The sequence below is a fragment of the Sminthopsis crassicaudata genome, chromosome 5 (assembly GCF_048593235.1).
Source record: "Sminthopsis crassicaudata isolate SCR6 chromosome 5, ASM4859323v1, whole genome shotgun sequence".
Classification (NCBI taxonomy): Eukaryota; Metazoa; Chordata; class Mammalia; order Dasyuromorphia; family Dasyuridae; genus Sminthopsis; species Sminthopsis crassicaudata.
The window spans coordinates 195,385,890-195,403,601 of record NC_133621.1 but is presented as its reverse complement, the minus strand read 5'-3'; the positions used below and the strand labels follow the sequence as shown (position 1 = coordinate 195,403,601).

The 17,712-nt window shown below is 42.5% G+C and overlaps 1 protein-coding gene and 1 long non-coding RNA gene across 5 annotated transcripts; one reads left to right on the top strand and one right to left on the bottom strand.

The window, feature by feature from the left end:
• Nucleotides 1–896: 896 nt before the first annotated feature.
• On the bottom strand, nt 897–2,915 carry LOC141543692 (uncharacterized). The gene is made up of 2 exons (XR_012482492.1): nt 1,595–2,915; nt 897–1,206 (listed from the first exon to the last, which is right to left on the bottom strand). It is a non-coding gene; the product is annotated as an uncharacterized LOC141543692 (long non-coding RNA).
• On the top strand, nt 2,026–17,653 carry WASHC1 (WASH complex subunit 1). 4 transcript variants are annotated; one of them, XM_074269305.1, is made up of 12 exons: nt 2,491–2,598; nt 2,693–2,929; nt 3,930–4,083; nt 13,651–13,762; nt 13,991–14,137; nt 14,439–14,575; nt 14,786–14,918; nt 15,185–15,386; nt 15,475–15,639; nt 15,796–15,942; nt 17,175–17,243; nt 17,384–17,653. In XM_074269305.1, exons 3-12 carry the CDS (start codon nt 3,935–3,937, stop codon nt 17,521–17,523), a joined length of 1,401 nt encoding a protein of 466 aa, XP_074125406.1. In that variant the 5' UTR covers nt 2,491–2,598; nt 2,693–2,929; nt 3,930–3,934; the 3' UTR covers nt 17,524–17,653. The 4 variants fall into 4 exon arrangements, with proteins under 4 accessions (XP_074125408.1, XP_074125407.1, XP_074125406.1 ...); XM_074269307.1 differs by lacking the exons at nt 2,491–2,598; nt 2,693–2,929 and adding an exon at nt 2,026–2,324; XM_074269306.1 differs by lacking the exon at nt 2,693–2,929 and having other exon boundaries at nt 2,424–2,598.
• Nucleotides 17,654–17,712: the final 59 nt, after the last annotated feature.

Sequence of the window (17,712 nt, the reverse complement as noted above, 5' to 3'; positions counted from 1 at the left end):
ATTGTGGAGATAATAAAACACTAAGTTAAAGAATTTATATTTTATGAACATAAAGCCATGGAAGGCTTTTGAGCAAGATAGCTGACATAGAACTGTGCTTCAGAAAGATTGTTTTGGCAAGGTTATGAGGGGAGACGTAAAATTCAGAAGTATGGAAATCAATTAGGAGGATATAACAGTAATCCCAAATGACAAGTGTGGGAGTCCTGATGGTGGCAAAGTGATGGAGGCTAGATATATTTTGGAGGCAGAATCCACAGTATGTGGCAACTGGTTAAATGAGTCAAAGATTACTCAAGAAACCAGATGGCTAAGAAACCTTCTTAACAGAAATAAGTTTGGAGGAGGTTAAGATTTCGGGAGAAAGATGAATTGTTTTGGACACAAGTTTGAAATGCCAATAGGACATCCAACTAGAGATGTTGACAATGAGGGGGCCAGAATTTGAGAGAATAAGGGTGAATAAGAAAATACGAGGAGCACCCGAACAGTCATATGTATAGAGACAAGGAAAAGGATGCCTAGAATAAAGATATGATCCCAATTACAGGGTTATCAATGGGTTTTAGATATTAAATCCAGCAATTTTTCCACTGTTACACACTAGGGAACAAAGGGGGAGGAGGGAAGCCTATTTCTTTACGTTTTTGTATGTGTTCCTCTAGTGATTAGAAGCAAATATCTAATGAAAAATTAAAAATAAAAAAATCTGAAGAAGGCATTGTGTTCTGATTTTAGCATCAATAGGACAAAGAAATAGAAAATTTCTGTAACGTAGGGCCTAGAATCAGTAAATTCTTGACTTCAAATTTACTAGCTGAGTGACATTGTCATATTCTCTCTGGCCTAGTTTCCCCCTCGGTAAAATGAGGTTAAAAACACTTGCAATCTCTCTCTTATTGGGTTGTTAAGAAAGCACTTTGTAAAGTCCTACATGGATTTGAACTGTTACTCTTCCGTGCCCCTTCTGTGAGAAAGGCCCAGTCTCTAAAATCCCCAGGGGCACCATGCCATCCTCACCGCCACCTTTCCTTCATCCTATGCTTTAGTGTTTTCCCTATGTTTTGCAACTGGGATGTCCTCGTGTACCACCCTGATGCTGTTCTTCCTAGGACATTGTTGTTTCAGAGCAAACAGAGCCTGAGTTATCCATCCTCGAGATGAATCTCACGGGCTTCCACACAGATAGGTATTCTGGAGGCCACTCTGGGAGAAGGGAAAAATAGAGAAGAGGGCACTGAAGGTCAAAGCAATTAATCCACATGCATACAATAATAGTACATAATTTCATACCCACTATCACCAAGAACAGTAACTGGTATTTTTTAGAGAACTACAGAACAAATTATGTCGGATTCAAGGAAGGTTTTTCATCTAGATTAATTATTTGAAAAGTGGGTTTTGATCATTTTGATATAGGTTGTTTGTGCCTATATACATATATATTCTCACACACACATGGAGTTAGTGTGTCTTGTGCCTCTGTATATTCAGCACTGGAAAAACTGGGAACAGGACACTGATTTTTAGATTCTGAACCTAGGACACTGTACTTTTATAATTTTCACATAATCAGTTTCCTTTACAAACTTACTCAGTGCATTAGAAATGATGTCATAGTGGACAGAGCACTTGGCCAGGAGTCACAAGATTTAAAAACACAGAAGCAAGATTCAAACGCAGAACGTCTTCACCAAATCCGAACCGGTCTTCACCAAATCCGAACCGCGGAGGCTGACGCTCTGGGACGCGGCCACCGCCCTCAGCTGGAAAGTGAGCATGACCCTAACCCCTGCCTCCCGGGATTGCAGGGATCGGATATTTGTAAAGCTCCTGGTAATTGCCATGTAAATGCTATTATCATTTCAAAACATATCGGCTTCATCAGGATGTAAGACTCAAAAAAAGGTCAAGAACTTAATAAACGCCTATTAATTGATCCCTAGCGGTACGTCAGATCGATGAGGGATTCCCCTTAGCAACCATTCTCAGTTAAAAAAAACCACACCACGGAACACCTAATGCGAGGTGTCTCAGGTTTCCCTCCGCGATGGAGGCTGCTGAGCGCTAGACTAGCACGTTATCCCAGGGGCGGGAGCTTCCTTTCAAGTACAAGTTGGACCAATGGTTCCAAGGATCCCCGGGCTTCCACCCCTCAAACTGTGCGGCTTTAGAACGAGGCCTGGGATTGCTATGGCCTCCTTCAGCCGCCCTCATTCCCGCAGGCTCCACAAGAAAAGACAGCTTGGGCCCGCGGGTCAAAGTTAGGCCCGTGAGCGTGGGGGTCGGGCAACGGGAGTTACCGCCAGCAGGGCGGATTTCGGGTAAGGGCAGAGCCGGGCTCGATCAGGGAAAGCAGGGAGAGGATTCTAGGGAGGAAGGAATCCAGGGCCACGGAGATTCGAGAGACCCACGGAGATTGGGGAAGCTCCCACGCTCACTCTTGCACTGAGAGGAGGGCGCTAGGACCCGGCGGCCGGAGGAGGGGGAGGGAAGCGGAAACGAGGGACGTCAGACTCCCGCCGGACTGCCGGGCCAGGCCCGGGGCGTCCAAATCCAGAGGAGCGGCCGCGGTGCCTGGGCCGAGCTGGGGTGGGGGTGAGTCAGAATCTCGGGGGCGGGAAGGGATTCCTTTGTGGGGAGAGAGGCACGCGAGGGACCGGAGGACACAGCGACTCTTTCCGTCCCCCAGAGACCTGAGCCTGGCCAGAGGAGCCCAGGACCGGGACTTGGGGAAGAAAGGAGCCGCCCCGTCTGGGATCCCGGCCGCCCCCACTCCCGGAAGCCTGCCCCGCCTGCCTTCCAGGCTTTCACGTGACTCCGCAGACTCCTCCCCGACCCGTCGGGGAACGTTCTCTGCGATCCTGCTAGGCCTCCAACTACGGTGTCCTCAGACGGCCAACCCCTTCTCTCCTTTGGAACTCGCTGGGTAGGAGTGCCCCTACTGGCCCAGCTCTCAGTGACGTAATGTGCTGTGGGGGACCCCTCCTTTTGTCAGGCCGAACATCCTTCCCCTGGTGGCTGAAGCTTTGAACCCCCAGAGAGGCGGACCGGGCGGGGCGGAGCAGGAGGCGGAATGAGGCTGGGGGCTCGCGGAGCGACGCGCGCCTTCTAGTGAGAGTGGCCTGGCTTCCGCGTCCGCGGGCCCTGCTCGCAGCATGAGGCCCCCGAGGGAGCCCGGGCAGCCTCTTCTGATCTCACGGAGGGGCTGCGGTGGAAGGAGGAAAGCAGGAGCATCCCTGCTCCCGGCCTCACCCAGCCCGCAGAGTGGGGGACGTGGTTCCCTCGCCGATCTCCCATCCCCCCTCGGTTCCTAGATCCGAGGCTGGGAAGCTGGTGCTGATGAATGTCCTCCCCGCCACTTTCAGGGCTAGGACCGTGATTAGTCCTATTTATAGGGGCCCTCGCCTTAATATTCCGCTTGGCACTTCTCTTGCCAATCAAATCAGTGCCGTCTTCAGTGTGATTGTGCTCCACTGGCACCGGGGAGCCGAGTTAATTAAACCAAATATAAATAGACTCCGCCGTTGCCTCGAAATTTACTGGAGTGTTTGTTGCTCCGCTTCCACCTCTTCTCTCCCCCTCTCCCCCCTCCCCCCCCAATCACCTCCTGTCCTGATACACTCCTCCTGCTTTCCCGTCTGCTGGCCTGCATCACCTGAGCCAATCTGAGCCGCCCCTCCCCCGGCCCAGCCAGAAGGGGAATGCAAAATGTGCGCTTGGAGTAGCTCGGCTGGGCCCCCTCTCCTACCTCGCCCCCGTAGCGGCATCTCTAAGGTGTGAAGGTGTCTGGCCCACTGGCCCCTGGACTCCCTAGCTGTGGGGCCCCTGAGAGCAGTACCAGATTGTCCCCCGCTTGCCTTGCTCCCCTTCTGCCGGAAGGAACTTCCGAGGGGATGGAGCAGATCTGACTTTCCCCTCTCCCACAGGCACCATGACGACCATGGCTCAGTCCCATTACCTGGAGGGCCAGGCCTATTCTGTGCCCCTGATCCAGCCCGATCTTCGGAGAGAAGAGGCAATTCAGCAGGTGGCAGATGCCTTACAGTACCTCCAGAAGGTATCTGGTGACATCTTCAGCAGGTGGGCATGGCCCAGGGCACCATGAACACAGACAGATACATCAAGTTTATGCAAAGTGAATTAATTTCCCAAAGAAGGAGGGGAAGCCATTAGCACTTGAGGTGGGATTAAGGGGTCCAAGGAAAGGCTCCCCACACCATCTGTGGGGGAAAAGAGCCTGGAGGTTGAGGGGAGATCTGAATAGGCTGAGAGTAGAAAGTGACACTTGACCTGACCCTTGGAGCAAGGGAGGCATTCTGTTAGACAAAGATCAGGGGAGAGCACAGACTAAAGGCATAGAGACAGAAGGTGGAATAGTCTGCATGGAGCACTACTGGAGTAGGCCCACTCAGCAAGGCCCTGCTGGATATGAAGACAAGTCATGTGCTGGGAAGCAAGCTTGAGCCAGGGTATAAAAAGGCTTTAAGTGCCCAATAGCAGTTTGTAGAGGCAGGAGGGAGCCACAGAGCTTCTTGAGCAGGGGGTAATATGGTCATTTTGGCAGTTGTGCAGAGGATGGATTGGAAAGGGGATAGCTTTAAGTCAGCAAGACCAATAGGAGGCTGTCGTAAGAGACAATGGGGCCCTCACCAGGATGGCAGCTGTGTATTTGGGGAGGAGGGGAGATATACCTGGACACACACACACATACACAGATGTATACATATATATAGGATAGACAAGACTACTGTCTGCCCGTGGTTCCTTTATCTTGTGCTTATGAAATTGAGTTGTTGTGGGGGTTTTTAACCCAAGTGTAAGGCTTTCTATTTATCCTTGTTAAATTTCATGTGATTAGATTAAGCTTAATCTTCTCACCTGTCAAGTTCCTTTTCAGTCCTGACTTTGACCTTCCAGAAAGTTAGCTATCTCTCCCAGCTTGTGTAATGAAAATGTGATAAGTATGCCATCTGTGCTTTTCTTTGTCATTGATAAAAATGTTCAACAGCACAGGGACAAGCATTGAAGATAAACTACCAAGCTGGTGCCAACCTTTGCCATTCAACTGGTTCTGTGTAATTATATTGTCATCTAGTCCATGTCCCTCATATTTTCCATAAGAATAACATGAGATACTTCTATCAAATGCTTTGCTGAAATCTGGGCAAATCATATCTACAATATTCCCTGAACCATTAGTGTAGTTTCTCTGTCAGGAAGGAAAATAAAGTCATTCTGTTTACTGTCCTTCTCTTCAATAATCAGTTGTAGGCTTTTTTCCAGAAACTGGAATCACGTTCATAGTCCTGCAGTTTGCACTCTGTTGCCTTTCCTGAAAATGAGGAGATTTTTCCTTTTTCAGTCAGTCAAGCAGCAAAGTTTATTAAGCACCTTTTCTGTTGGGCACAAAGACTAAAATCAAATTTGCATCGTCAGGGGAGAGACCGATGTAAGGCCCAGCTTCTTAAACTGTGGTTTGCTACATCATATGGGGTCTTCTAACTAAGTGTGGGGGTCACAGAATTATGATTTATTATCAGTAAATGTTTGATTTGTGTGCTTATATTATATCTTTAATGCCCAGGGTCACATAAAAATGTCTCTGGCAAAAAGGGTTTGAGAGTGGAAAAAGCTTAAGAAGCCCCGAAAGAGGATCTTCAAGTCAGTGTAATGAGGGAACTTAGGCTCCAGCACTGTGATTTGTCCAAAGTAACTCATATAATAAATCCAAGAAAGAAGATTTGAACCTTGGTGCTCTAACTCTAGAGCAGTGCTCTTTCCTCTGTACCATAAATATATTCAAAATAAAGAAATACAAGGTAATTTTGAGTAGGAAAGGCTATGGAGATTAGAAAAGGCCTTATGGAGAAACATACTTACATTGCTCTTTGAAAGAAACTGTAGATTTTGATGAGGGAGTGCATTCCAGATGAAAACAACAGAAGAGCAAAAGCATAGAGAGATGGGAAATAGCATTATATGTGAGGAATAGTAAGGAGGCCATTTTGGCTGCAAAAATAGATTGGAGCCAAGTTGTGAGGGGCTTTAAATTTCAAATAAACTTCTCTCTTGCTACTATTATCCTAGTCACCCTTAGCTACATTCCTTCTTTGATCCTTCTCTTTCCCCTAATACAGCTTTTATTAAAAATCACCCTTTCTGCTTTTCGTATCCTTCCTTGACAGCTTCAACTTATTCTAAGCTGATGTCTTAATGGTCCTATTCTTACAATACTATTCTACTTTTTAATATTCATCTTCTCCTCCCTACTGCCCTACTCCCAGACTAAATTACAGCGTATAGGAAGGGGAGTAATGTACAGTGAGCCTAAAAAGATAGGGCCAAGTCAAGGCTAAACATAGGAGTTTATATTTTGTCCAAGAGGCAATAGTCCTTTCATTTCTTATATACATTTTATAGTTGGCAAGATTTCTGTGTATCTATATCTATCTCTTTTGACAACTTCTACTTTCCATTCTTGGAATTATTTCCTTTTGTTTCTTAAGAATTTCATTCTTGAAAGTTATCCCTTCTTAGATGACCTCCCTTATAGAATTTTAATTCCTAAGTATTTTATTTCCTCTGAACTTTGACATTTTCTTTTTCAAAATCAAAAGGGTTTGTCAGCCTATAGTTAGGTTTCCTGTTCTCTGTCACAAATTGTAGATCATGTCCTCATAAGGTTCCCATTGTTTTTAACCCTACAACTAGTTTCCCTTTCTTAGAGTCTCATAGTATTATGCTACTTTTTTATATTCATATTCTATTCAACGCCCTTTGGTTAATCAACAAGCCAGGCTTTATGATAGCTCATGGCATAGTAGTGGGGTTTTTAATTTTTGTTTTTATTTTGATTAAAATATAGCTTTATGAATCATGTTGGGAGAGAAAAATCAGAGTTAAAGGGGAAAACCATGGGAGAGAAAAAAAAAAAAATAGAAAAAGGAAGTGACCATAGCATGTGTTGATTTACATTCAGTCTCCATAGTTCTTTTTCTGGATGCAGATGGCATTTTCTTTCCAAAGTCTATTGGGATTGCCATGGATCACTGAATCACTGAAAATAACCCCTTTTCATAATTGATCATCTCACATTCTTGCTGTTATTGTATACAATATATTCCTGGTCCTGCTTGTTTCGATCAGCATAAATTAATATAAATCTTTCCAGGCCTTTCTAAAATCAGGTTATTCATTATTTTTTATAGCACAATAATAGTCCATTACCTTCATATACAATGTATTCAGCCATTCTCCAGTTGACAGATATCTACTTATTTTCCAATTCTTTGCTATCACAAGAAGAGCTGCTATGAATATTTTTGCACATGTAGTCCTTTTCCCTCCTTTATGATTTCCTTGGGATACAGGCCCAGTATTGACACTGTTAGGTGAAAGGATATGCACAACTTTATAGCCCTTTGGGCAGAGTTCCAAATTGCTCCCCAGAATGGTTGAATCATTTCTCAACTTCATTAAAAATGTATTAGTTTTCCAATTTTCCCACATCCCCTCCAATATTTATCATCTTTTCCTGTCATCTTAGCCAATCTGAGAGGTGTGAGGGGGTACTTAAGAGTTGTTTTAATTTGTATTTCTCTAAATGATTTAAAGCACTTTTTTTCATATGACTATAAAAGGCTTTAATTTTGTCATCTGAAAATTGTCTGTTCATTCCCTTTGACCATTAATCAATTGGGGAATGATTTGTATTGTTATAAATTTAACATTGTTCTTTATATATTTTAGAAATGAATCCTTTATCAGAAGTGCTTGCTGTAAAGATTTTTTTCCCAGCTTTGTACTTCCCCTTCAATCTTGTTTCTGTTAGTTTTGTTTGTACAAAGACTTTTTAATCAAAATTGTTCATTTTGCCTTTCAAAATGTTCTCTAGTTCTTCTTTGGTCATAAATTCCTCCCTTTTCCAAAGATCTGATAGGTAAATTATCCCTTGTTCACATAATTAGTTTATGGCATTATCCTTTATACCCAAATCCATTTTGACCTTATTTTGGTATGGGGTATGAACTATAGGCCTATGTCAAGTTTCTGACATATTATTTTTCCAGTTTTCCCATCAATTTTATGAGTTCTTATCCCAGAAGCTGTAGTTTGCGAGTTTATCACACACTAGATTACTATATCCTTGACTATTGTATCGTGTGTATCTATTCCACTGATCCACCACTCTATTTCTTAGCCAGTAAAAATTGTTTTGATGACTGCTGTTTATAATAGTTATAGGTTTGGTACTGCTAAGCCACCATCCTTTGTATTTTTTTTTCATTAATTCCCTGATGTTCTTGACCTTTTGATCTTCCAGATGAATTTTGTTATTTTTTTTCTGGTTCAATAAAATTTGATTTTATTGTTTGATTGTTATGGTACTGAACAAGGACCAACTTAGGCAGAATTGTCATTTTTATTACATTAGTTCAGCCAAAAGAAACTGCAAACTGAATGGGTTCCCATCAATTTGAGAATAGCTGAATAAATTATGGTATATAAATGTTATGGAATATTATTGTTCTGTAAGAAAAAAACCAATAAGATGATTTCAAAAAGTCTTCGAGAGACTTAAATGAATTGATCCTGAGTGAAATGAGCAGAACCAGAAGATCATTATACATGGCAACAACAAGACTATATGATGATTAATTCTGACGGATGTGGCTCTTTTCAACAATGAGATGATTCAAATCAGTTCCAATTGCCCAGTAATGAAGAGAGCCATCTACACCCAGAGAGAGGCCTGTGGAAACTGAGTGTGGTTCACAACATAGCATTTTCACTTTTTTTCATTGTTGCTTACTCGCATTTTATTTTGCCTTTTTTTTTTTTTTACTGGTTTTATTTGATTTTCCTTGTGCAACACAATAATTATATAAATTTGTGTGCTTATATTGATTTAACATATATTTCTACCATGTTTAACATATATTGGACTACTTGCCATCTAGGAGAGGATGTGGGTGAAGGGAGGGAAAATTGGAACATAAGATTTTGCAAGAGCTAATGTTAAAGAATTGTCCATGCATATGTTTTGAAAAATAAAAAGCTTTAATAAAAAAATTTTAAAACTTTAGCTTGGCCAACAATGAGCAATTGATATTTTTCCAATTGTTTAGATCTGACTTTATTTGTGTGAGAAGTGTTTTATAATTATGCTCATATAGTTCTTAGGTTTGTCTTGGCAGGTAAGGTAGACTCCCAAGTATTTTATTTTGCTTACAGTTAGTTTAAATGGAATTTGTCTTTCTTTTGCTGATGGGTTTTGTCAGTAATAGAAATGCTGATAATTTGTGTGGGTTTATTTTATATCCTGCAACTTTGCTAAAGCTGTTCTTTCAAATAGGTTTTTAGATGATTTTCTAGGATTCTCTAAGTATATTATAACTGCAAAGAATGATAAATTCCTCATTACTTATTCTAATTCCTTTAATTTCTTTTTCTTTTCTTATTGCTAACACCAGCATTTCTATTACAATGTTGAATAACTGGTGATAATGGGCATCCTTGTTTCACCCATGGCATAGTAGTGTTATGAGATTCAAATTTAGATTAGAATTTCCCCTTCTTGGTACCTTTACCATTAGAAGGATGAAATTGTCATTTTTAACTCGATTAAAGCAAATCAAGAACTTATTGTGCTTTTGGCAGAGAGCAGATGTCTGGATGATTGGATTTCCCTTTGTTGTTCTGTTGGTCCTGTCCAAAACTTAAGACTGCTGGAGTGGTCAAACCACTGGAATGCCTTGCCATTTCTCAGCATGTCCCCATTTTACTGATAAGGAACTGAGGCCAATAGGGATTAAGTGATTTGCTCAGTCATAAAGGTCTTTTGAACCCCAAGCCCTTTGCCTCTATCTAGTTCTCTGTGCTGAGTGTGTGATTCAGTTTCTCTATTGCATCATTGTCATACAGCTGGTCTTTGATATGCTGAGATATACTTTTATGAAAAAACTTCTTCTTATTCTCCCTCCACTGTTTTTTATCCAGTAATTTTTGACATGCTTTCTTCCCTCTACTCCTGGATTTCCTCACTTGAGAATATTTCATATACATTGCTATTCCATCCCTCAAAAGATATCCATCCAGAATCATTCTATCACATTAAGTCTCAGTGATAAGGTCAAATTTGCCACTTTTGAATTATAATGATTTTTTCTTGGATTTTCGTCTCCTAAAAGTTCCTGGAGCTGCTATGCATCCTTCATTGCAGACTATTCTTTATAATATCTAACTTGGTGTTTATAAAAATTTAGTTAGATTTTCAAGTCGTCAGGCAAAAGAAAATTGTACCTTCCTTTATTAGATATACTCTATTCCTGACTAGGAGCCTGTCATATTTTAAACTGGTCCTGCAGATTGCTATCATCCTCACATTGTTTTTAATCTTCAGTTTCTTTCTGTTTTCTGGTTTCCTGCCTACAAGAACACCTGTCACATCCTTAAAAATTCTGATGAGATCCTACTGCCCCTTCCAGCTTTCCTTCCCTTCACAACTTGAAAAAGCCATCCACCCTCAGAGACTTCACTTTCTCACTCTCTCCCAAATCCTATGAAGGGATTAGAGTGAGGAGAGGAACATCAGCCTTGCTGTCATGAAGCTTTCAGTTTCAGGAATGGACATAGATATTAAAAGAATATTAGGGAAAAAAATCTGTCAAATATGGCTATGACTTAATGTTTGTCAACCTCTAAAGAAGACATTTGAATTTTTGCTAGCATATTTAGGGTTTGTTTTGTTTTGTTTTTTAATCTAGGAGTTTGGGTTGCTTTTTTTTTTTTAAACTCTGTATCCAGTCCAGTATATCAACAATTATTTTTAAGCATCTGGACACTTTTTTGAAGACAAAAATGAAACAATTCCTGCCCTCAAAGAGCAGACTCAAACACCAGGCCCTTTTCTTCAAGAACTGATATTCTGCCGTCATGTCAACTCAACAAATATTTATTGAGTATTTGCTATGTGTCCAGCACTTTGGTAGGTATTGTCAGGTATATATGAAAGAAAAGTGTAAGATACTTTCTTTTCCAATCTAGTTAGGAAGATAAGACACATAAATATAGACTAGTAATGAAAAGATCTTTATTCCTAGCTCTTTGTTACTTTAACCTCATATGTAAAATTAAGGGGTTAGCAATTGATGATTTCTGAGATTCTTTTTAGCTTTAAATCTATAATCCTGAGATCATCAGGGAGTGGGCAAGATATCACATCTATTTTCAAAAAAGATAACATGGATCTGGATGTTTATAAATTTTTTTTTTGAGGTGGAGATTTTCCCCTGATCTGCTATTGTCTTCCCTAGGTTCCCTTATCTTAACATATAAACTATTCCCAATTTCTAGCCCCCAAGCTCCTAGGACTTGGTGGTTATGAGGACAAAGACAGATGCAAAGGAAGGAGAGAATTTTTGAACCAAATGAATTTTCTTAATTCCGTTTTTATATTTTCAGAGAGAGACTGAAGGAATTACAACTCTCTCCACAGACTTCTGCCTCTTCTAATCTTTTCTCTGTCCTGCCTCCAATAGCTTCCTCCTTTCTTTTAGCTCTTTATTTCCCAACAACCACCCCCTCCCAGTTTCACTTAAGAGAAATTAGGCCTAACCCTATGGTCCCAGTGTGTCCATCTGCTTTGTAGGACTTATATGTCAAAGGATGTATGTATTAGGGCTTGGGAGAAGGGCAATTTCTCTGGTTTACAGCATGGATAACAACTGACTTATATACTTGTTCCTTTTCCCCTGCCTACTTAATAACTTTGAGAGGGAAAAGCCATCATCTCAAGGGAAAGTGTGGGACATGCAAGAAGGAGGTAGAGATAGCATTAATAAATAGCTTAACTTTATTTTTTTCTTCCTGCCTCCCCCTCCCCCCCTTCTTCTGCCCCATCTTTTTCTGTCTCTCTCAAATGATTGGCACCTGGGAGTGCACCAGGTTACAGAACACTCAATCAGCTGCTTGCATAATTAGCAGATTGTTCTTAATTATCCCAAGAGCTCAGGAGGGAAAGGTGAAGTGAGCTTAGGTTCAAGTTTTTCTTTGCTTGGGGATGGGAAAGAACAGAAGGGAAAAGTGGAAGGAAGAGAAGCTAGTGATTTTTAAAAGTCAAGGACCTTTTGGAAAGTGCCAGAATAGGAATTAGCTTTGGAGACTTAGATGCTGAGAAGTTGGCAGAGTTCATCCTGGGACATCTTTAATGTGAAAGAGATCAGACCCAAAGGGATACAGGGAATAGGTTTAGAGAGGTGAGGGGGAGGTGAGGATCTTTGGGTCCAGTGGGAATATGCAAGGTCATGTTCTGTTGTTAAGAGTCAGAATACTTGGGGTATTGACTCTCATTCCTGCTTTGACATATGAGGTCTGACTATAATGAGAAAGAGTTTTCAATAAATATATCATAGCTTAAAATAGGATATTAGAGTTAGAAGAGATCTTCGAAATAATATCCCATTTCCACCTAATACATGAAATCCTTTCTAAATGGGAATATGGTGAAAGAAAGCTAATTAGGAGACTTAAACTCTGGGTCTAGGCCTTATGAACTGTTTAAGGTCAAGTCACTTAATCTACTTGAATCTCAAATTTCCTCATCCATAAAATCGAATGCATAAATAAAATTAAAGTAACAGCTGTATAAACAAAAAGTTGACTAGTTAATTAAAAGCGATTCAATTTAGTTCTTCAAACATTTAGTAAAAGCCTGGTATATGCAAGGCACTGGTGGTACAAAGACAGAAATTAAAGAGCCCCTACCTTTAGACAAGCCTATGGTCTGCTGCATTTGAATTTCATAAAAATACTATTTCAAATTATACTGTCTCAAACCTCCCAAAAGTTTTACTCTCCTATAACATGGTGGTATTACAGAGAGCAAATGTTTTTAAAGGCAGATTCCCCTGTTTGCTCCTGATACTGTATTTTGAGACCATACCAAAAAAGATTATGTGCTAGTCTAGCCCTTGGTGACATAATTTTGAAGCCTTAGGCAGGATTCTCTAGATAAACATAAATGAGAAGGATATCACACTCAGAAAAAAATCCTAGACTATTTAAATTCCCCCTCCTTCAAATGAAACCCAAGAAAAAATCAGTAACTTCAGCTAAACCAAAATTTCTTGACTTTCTTTACAAAATATTTATGACAATAATGCACTTACTCATCAAGAAATCATTGATGAACCAGAGAGAGGTCCTTGTACCTCCTAGGCACTTAACAAAGTATGTTTGAACTTCTCTTGAATTGGTGTAAGGAGGTTGAAGCCTTTAGGGTCATTTCAAGCTTTCTGGGTAGAAAAGGATTCCTTTTGCTAAATAGTGTGAAAACCTTGTGTTCCCCCCTCCCCCCACCTGCGCCTTAGTTATGATTTTGCCTGCTTAAGTCTGGTAGACATCTGTTAGTGTAGGTAAGGTTCCAGTGTTTGTGAACGTCTGTTCTGTAGGGCTAGAGTTATGTCACTCTGTAGAAGTCCTTTTGTACAGCCCATGTTGGGTGGTAGTTCTCCAATATAGACAGATCCTTCAGAGATGTCTTCTCAGAGAATGCGCTCCTTCACATGGGACAGTAGGGCATAAGAGAGTTGGGACACAAAACTTTTGGAGTGGCCCCTCACTCATGAGTGTTGGTCTTCCTGGTAGGATTTCCCAACGAGTAGAAATGAGCCGCAGCCAGCTGCAAGTCATTGGAGAGAGAGTCTCTCTGGCTCAGGCCAAGATCGAGAAGATCAAGGGTAGCAAGAAGGCAATCAAGGTAAAAGGCACTACCATCTTTTTCTTCTTCCCTCCCCAAATATCAGTGCAGAGATCCTGACTTCTTTTGGGCAAGCTCAGGGTCTCCCAGCTTGGCCCAGGGGATGGTACTTCATAACCACCATAGCTCTTCCTTCCAAGGTGTTCCTCACCACTTTTTTTCACCAGGGGATCTTCCATAAAAGGAAGAGAGTGCCTTTCATCCCTGAAAGTTCCTGTCTCCCCACAGGTGTTCTCTAGTGCCAAATATCCAGCCCCAGATAAACTGCAGGAGTACAACTCCATCTTTGAAGGAGCCGAGGATCCTGGGTCTCAGAGGCGCATCCGACATAAGATACAGAGCAAGCACCGACCCCTAGATGAAAGGGCCCTGCAGGTCTCAGCACCCTGGAGGAGAGGGTCTGTGGGGATGAAAGTAGGGAGATAAGGAGCTACCCAGGCTGAGTTGGAAGGGTACAGGCGACTGAACAGCTACTGTGGCTCTGTTTTCTCATCTATAGTCTAGGGGAAATACTTATTTGTATAGGGTTACTCTGTAAAAATTAAAATGATATAGAAACATGGTGCTAAAAGAGTTCAGGTACTTCCCAGTGCTGTCACCATATATACTCTCCTGATCCGTGAGGGTGGGCCAGGCTTGCTTGTGGCTTGCTTCTCATGACCCCCTTGATACTCAGGAAAAGCTGAAGTACTTCCCTGTGTGTGTGAGCACCAGACCCCAGCCGGAGGATGAGGCCGAGGAGGGACTTGGTGGCCTTCCCAGCAACATCAACTCTCTCAGCTCCTTGCTGCTCTTCAACACCACTGAGAATCTGTATGACTGGCAGGAAAACAAAAAGGGGGGGGGGGCAGGACTGATGTCTGGAGGGAGGGGAGATAATGTTTTGTGGAGCCAGCAGAGCCTTGGTTATTAATACTTCCCTTTCCCAAGGTTTAAACCTGACCCTACTAGGGGAAGCAAAGAGGGTTAATAACTCTACCCTACACTCAGGTGATTGCCAACTGTTTACCCTCCATTCTTCAGGTACAAAAAGTATGTCTTTCTGGACCCGCTGGCTGGGGCTGTGACAAAGACTCATGTGACATTAGGGACAGAGACTGAGAAGTTGTTTGATGCCCCCTTATCCATCAGTAAAAGGGAGCAGCTGGAGCAGCAGGTAATATCAGAGATGGAGAAAGTACTGGAAGTGAGGCTTTAGAGCCCAAGAACCATCAGAGCATGTCTGAGAAGTGCTTTGTGAACTGTTAAGCACCATGAATACATTTAAGCAATGTTATGCTTTCTTTTGGTGGGAGGAAGGGGTAACCACCTAGCCCATTCTGTTTGTTTGATCTCAGCTTGGAATAATTTGGCCCAGGTATGTCCCACCAACCCATCCTTCCTCCCCAAATCAATTTCTCCACTTCCCACTTGCTCTTTTAGGTGGCAGAGAATTACTTTTATGTACCTGATCTGGGCCAAGTACCTGAGATCGATGTGCCATCTTACCTTCCTGATCTTCCTGGCATTGCTGATGACCTCATGTACAGTGCTGACCTAGGCCCTGGCATAGCACCTTCTGCCCCTGGCACCATCCCCGAGCTACCCACCTTCAACACAGAGCTTGCCGAACCCTTTAAGCCAGGTATTCTGAGGAGGAGGAGGGGTTGTCATTCATACATTATTTCTCTGGCCCCAACTGACTTGGGTATACAACGGTATTTTATTTTCAGAACTAGATGGTGATACACCAGTAGCACCCCCGCCGCCTCCACCACCACCTCCGCCTCCTCCACCAGCCCCTGCAGTGTTGGTCAGTGCGCCTCCGCCTCCACCGCTGCCCCAGCTCACCCCTGCCCCAGCAGCCAATGAGGACAGCAGCAGCACGTCCCCTTCAGGTACCTGTCTGCAAGCAGTTTCCTATGTCATTTACTAGACAGCAAAGGGAAGGGAGGAGTTCCCTCACAGATTGGGCTGTAAGTCATTGCAAGCCAAAGCCCCTGCCTGCCTGGCTGGTCCATTCTGAAATTTTGCCTTCTCTTCCCCTCCTTCAGTGCCCCCCAAGGAAGTAGTAGATCCTTCCGGAGGCCGGGCAACCCTGTTAGAGTCAATCCGCCAAGCTGGAGGTATCGGCAAGGCCAAGCTACGGAGCGTGAAAGAGCGAAAGTTGGAGAAAAAGAAGCAGAAGGAACAGGAACAAGGTAGGGCCCAACTTGACTCCCACCAAGCTAGACTGCGGCTTCTTTCCTTTTAGAGTGCTGGGTCATCCTCTAATCCAGAATGGGTAAAGATGCCCATTTGCCCATCAATGCTTTATGGACTCTTGCTGTTGGCCAGGGCTCACCTTATGGAACCACCTCTTAGCAGCCTTCTCCTGCAGACTGGCTTCCTCCTAGTTTAGAAGGGCTGAGGTGTAAGGCAAGAGAGAGTAAAAGAAGGATAGAGCAGATGGAGAAGTGTTGGAAACAGAATTTTTTGGAATAGTGAGATCCTAAAGAAGTTTGACGGCATATTAGCATGGATGGTAATCTCATAAGGCAAGAATTTAGGAGAGGAGTGAACCAGATGAACTTCTTAAGGAAAGCGGTGCCCTAGGAAAGGATGTAATAGCCACTGTTACCCAAACTGAATAGAAAATGTCTATTCTTTGGATACAGAAGGAGAGGCTGAGATTGGGAATGATGCTGGGAGCGAGGAGTTTTTCAACTCCAGCAATTGTTTGGGGATGGAGAAACAGTCATTAGTATAAAGCCAGTTCTTACTGAGGATTAAAGAAACATTCAGAAAACGGTCTATAATAAAGGGAAATTTGTGTAGGATGGGACAGAGATTCCAGCTTAGATTGGGGATGGCTTTATGACTGTAATAAATAAACAGGTGGTGGAAAATGGTGTATTTGTAGCCCCTTCTCCCAAGTTGAGGGCAATATTCCTGACTGCATCTTGGGGGTGACCTGGTCTCAGCTTGCTCTTCTCTCATTTTAAAACTCAAACGAAAACCAAACAAAAAAAAAAGCTAATTTCAGAATGCCACAAAAATCTATTTTCATTCATTAGATTCAGTTAAAAGGGATCTCAGAGGCCATCAAGGATGCAAAGGAATCCCTTTCTGCTCCAAAGTCCCTACTAGTCATCCAGCTTAGAGATATTCACTGATGAATACCCTCCCAAGGCAGCCCATTCTGCTCTGAAATGTTAAAAGTAATTTTCCTTATATGAAACCCAGATGTTCCTTTTACTTTTTTTTTTTTTTACTTATTACAAATCATTTAGGTTACAATATTGTATATATTGTTTGTGGATGCTGACAGTCTGAAGCTCAAATAATCCTTTGGAAGATAAAAAAGTAATGCTAATCATGAAAAGTATTACCCTGTGAAATTTCCTATCTCTTCCCCCTGCCCCTAGTCCTAACCATAATTTTTGTGTTACAGTGAGAGCCACAAGCCAAGGTGGTGACCTAATGTCAGATCTCTTCAACAAACTAGTCATGAGGCGCAAAGGTAAGCAGTTGTGGTGAGGCCTTGGGTACTTCCTTCCAGGGCCCTTTACACGATTCATCCCCCCTCATTCCTTTTGCTTCAAATTCTTTGAAGCTGAAGCAGCCCAACTTTCCCTCACTTTGGTAATTTTTTTCTTTTAGGCATCTCAGGGAAAGGACCTGGGGCAAGCACTGGGGAAGGACCTGGAGGAGCCTTTGCCCGAATGTCAGACTCAATTCCACCCTTACCAATGCTGCAGCAACCACCAGGAGAGGAAGACGAGGATGAATGGGAGTCATAGGAAGAACCCTGTTTGCCTTGGAAGACACATCTGAGCTCTTGCCCCAAATCAGATGAAACATGTATATCCTTACAGTTTAACTCTAATTTAGTTCTTATTAAAGGTTCCTCAGCTCATCCTAGAGATGAAACATGTCTCACCTCTGCTCTAAGGCTCTCTCTCTCCTTAACTTGCTTATTTCACTCTTCC

Excerpts from the sequence above, each read along its gene's own strand:
- WASHC1 (XM_074269307.1), top strand. The coding sequence starts at position 3,935 with ATGACGACCATGGCTCAGTCCCATTACCTGGAGGGCCAGGCCTATTCT. Across the intron at positions 15,640-15,795 it reads CAGCAGCACGTCCCCTTCAG|TGCCCCCCAAGGAAGTAGTA; the intron begins GTACCTGTCTGC and ends CCCCTCCTTCAG. Across the intron at positions 17,244-17,383 it reads ACTAGTCATGAGGCGCAAAG|GCATCTCAGGGAAAGGACCT; the intron begins GTAAGCAGTTGT and ends TTTTTCTTTTAG.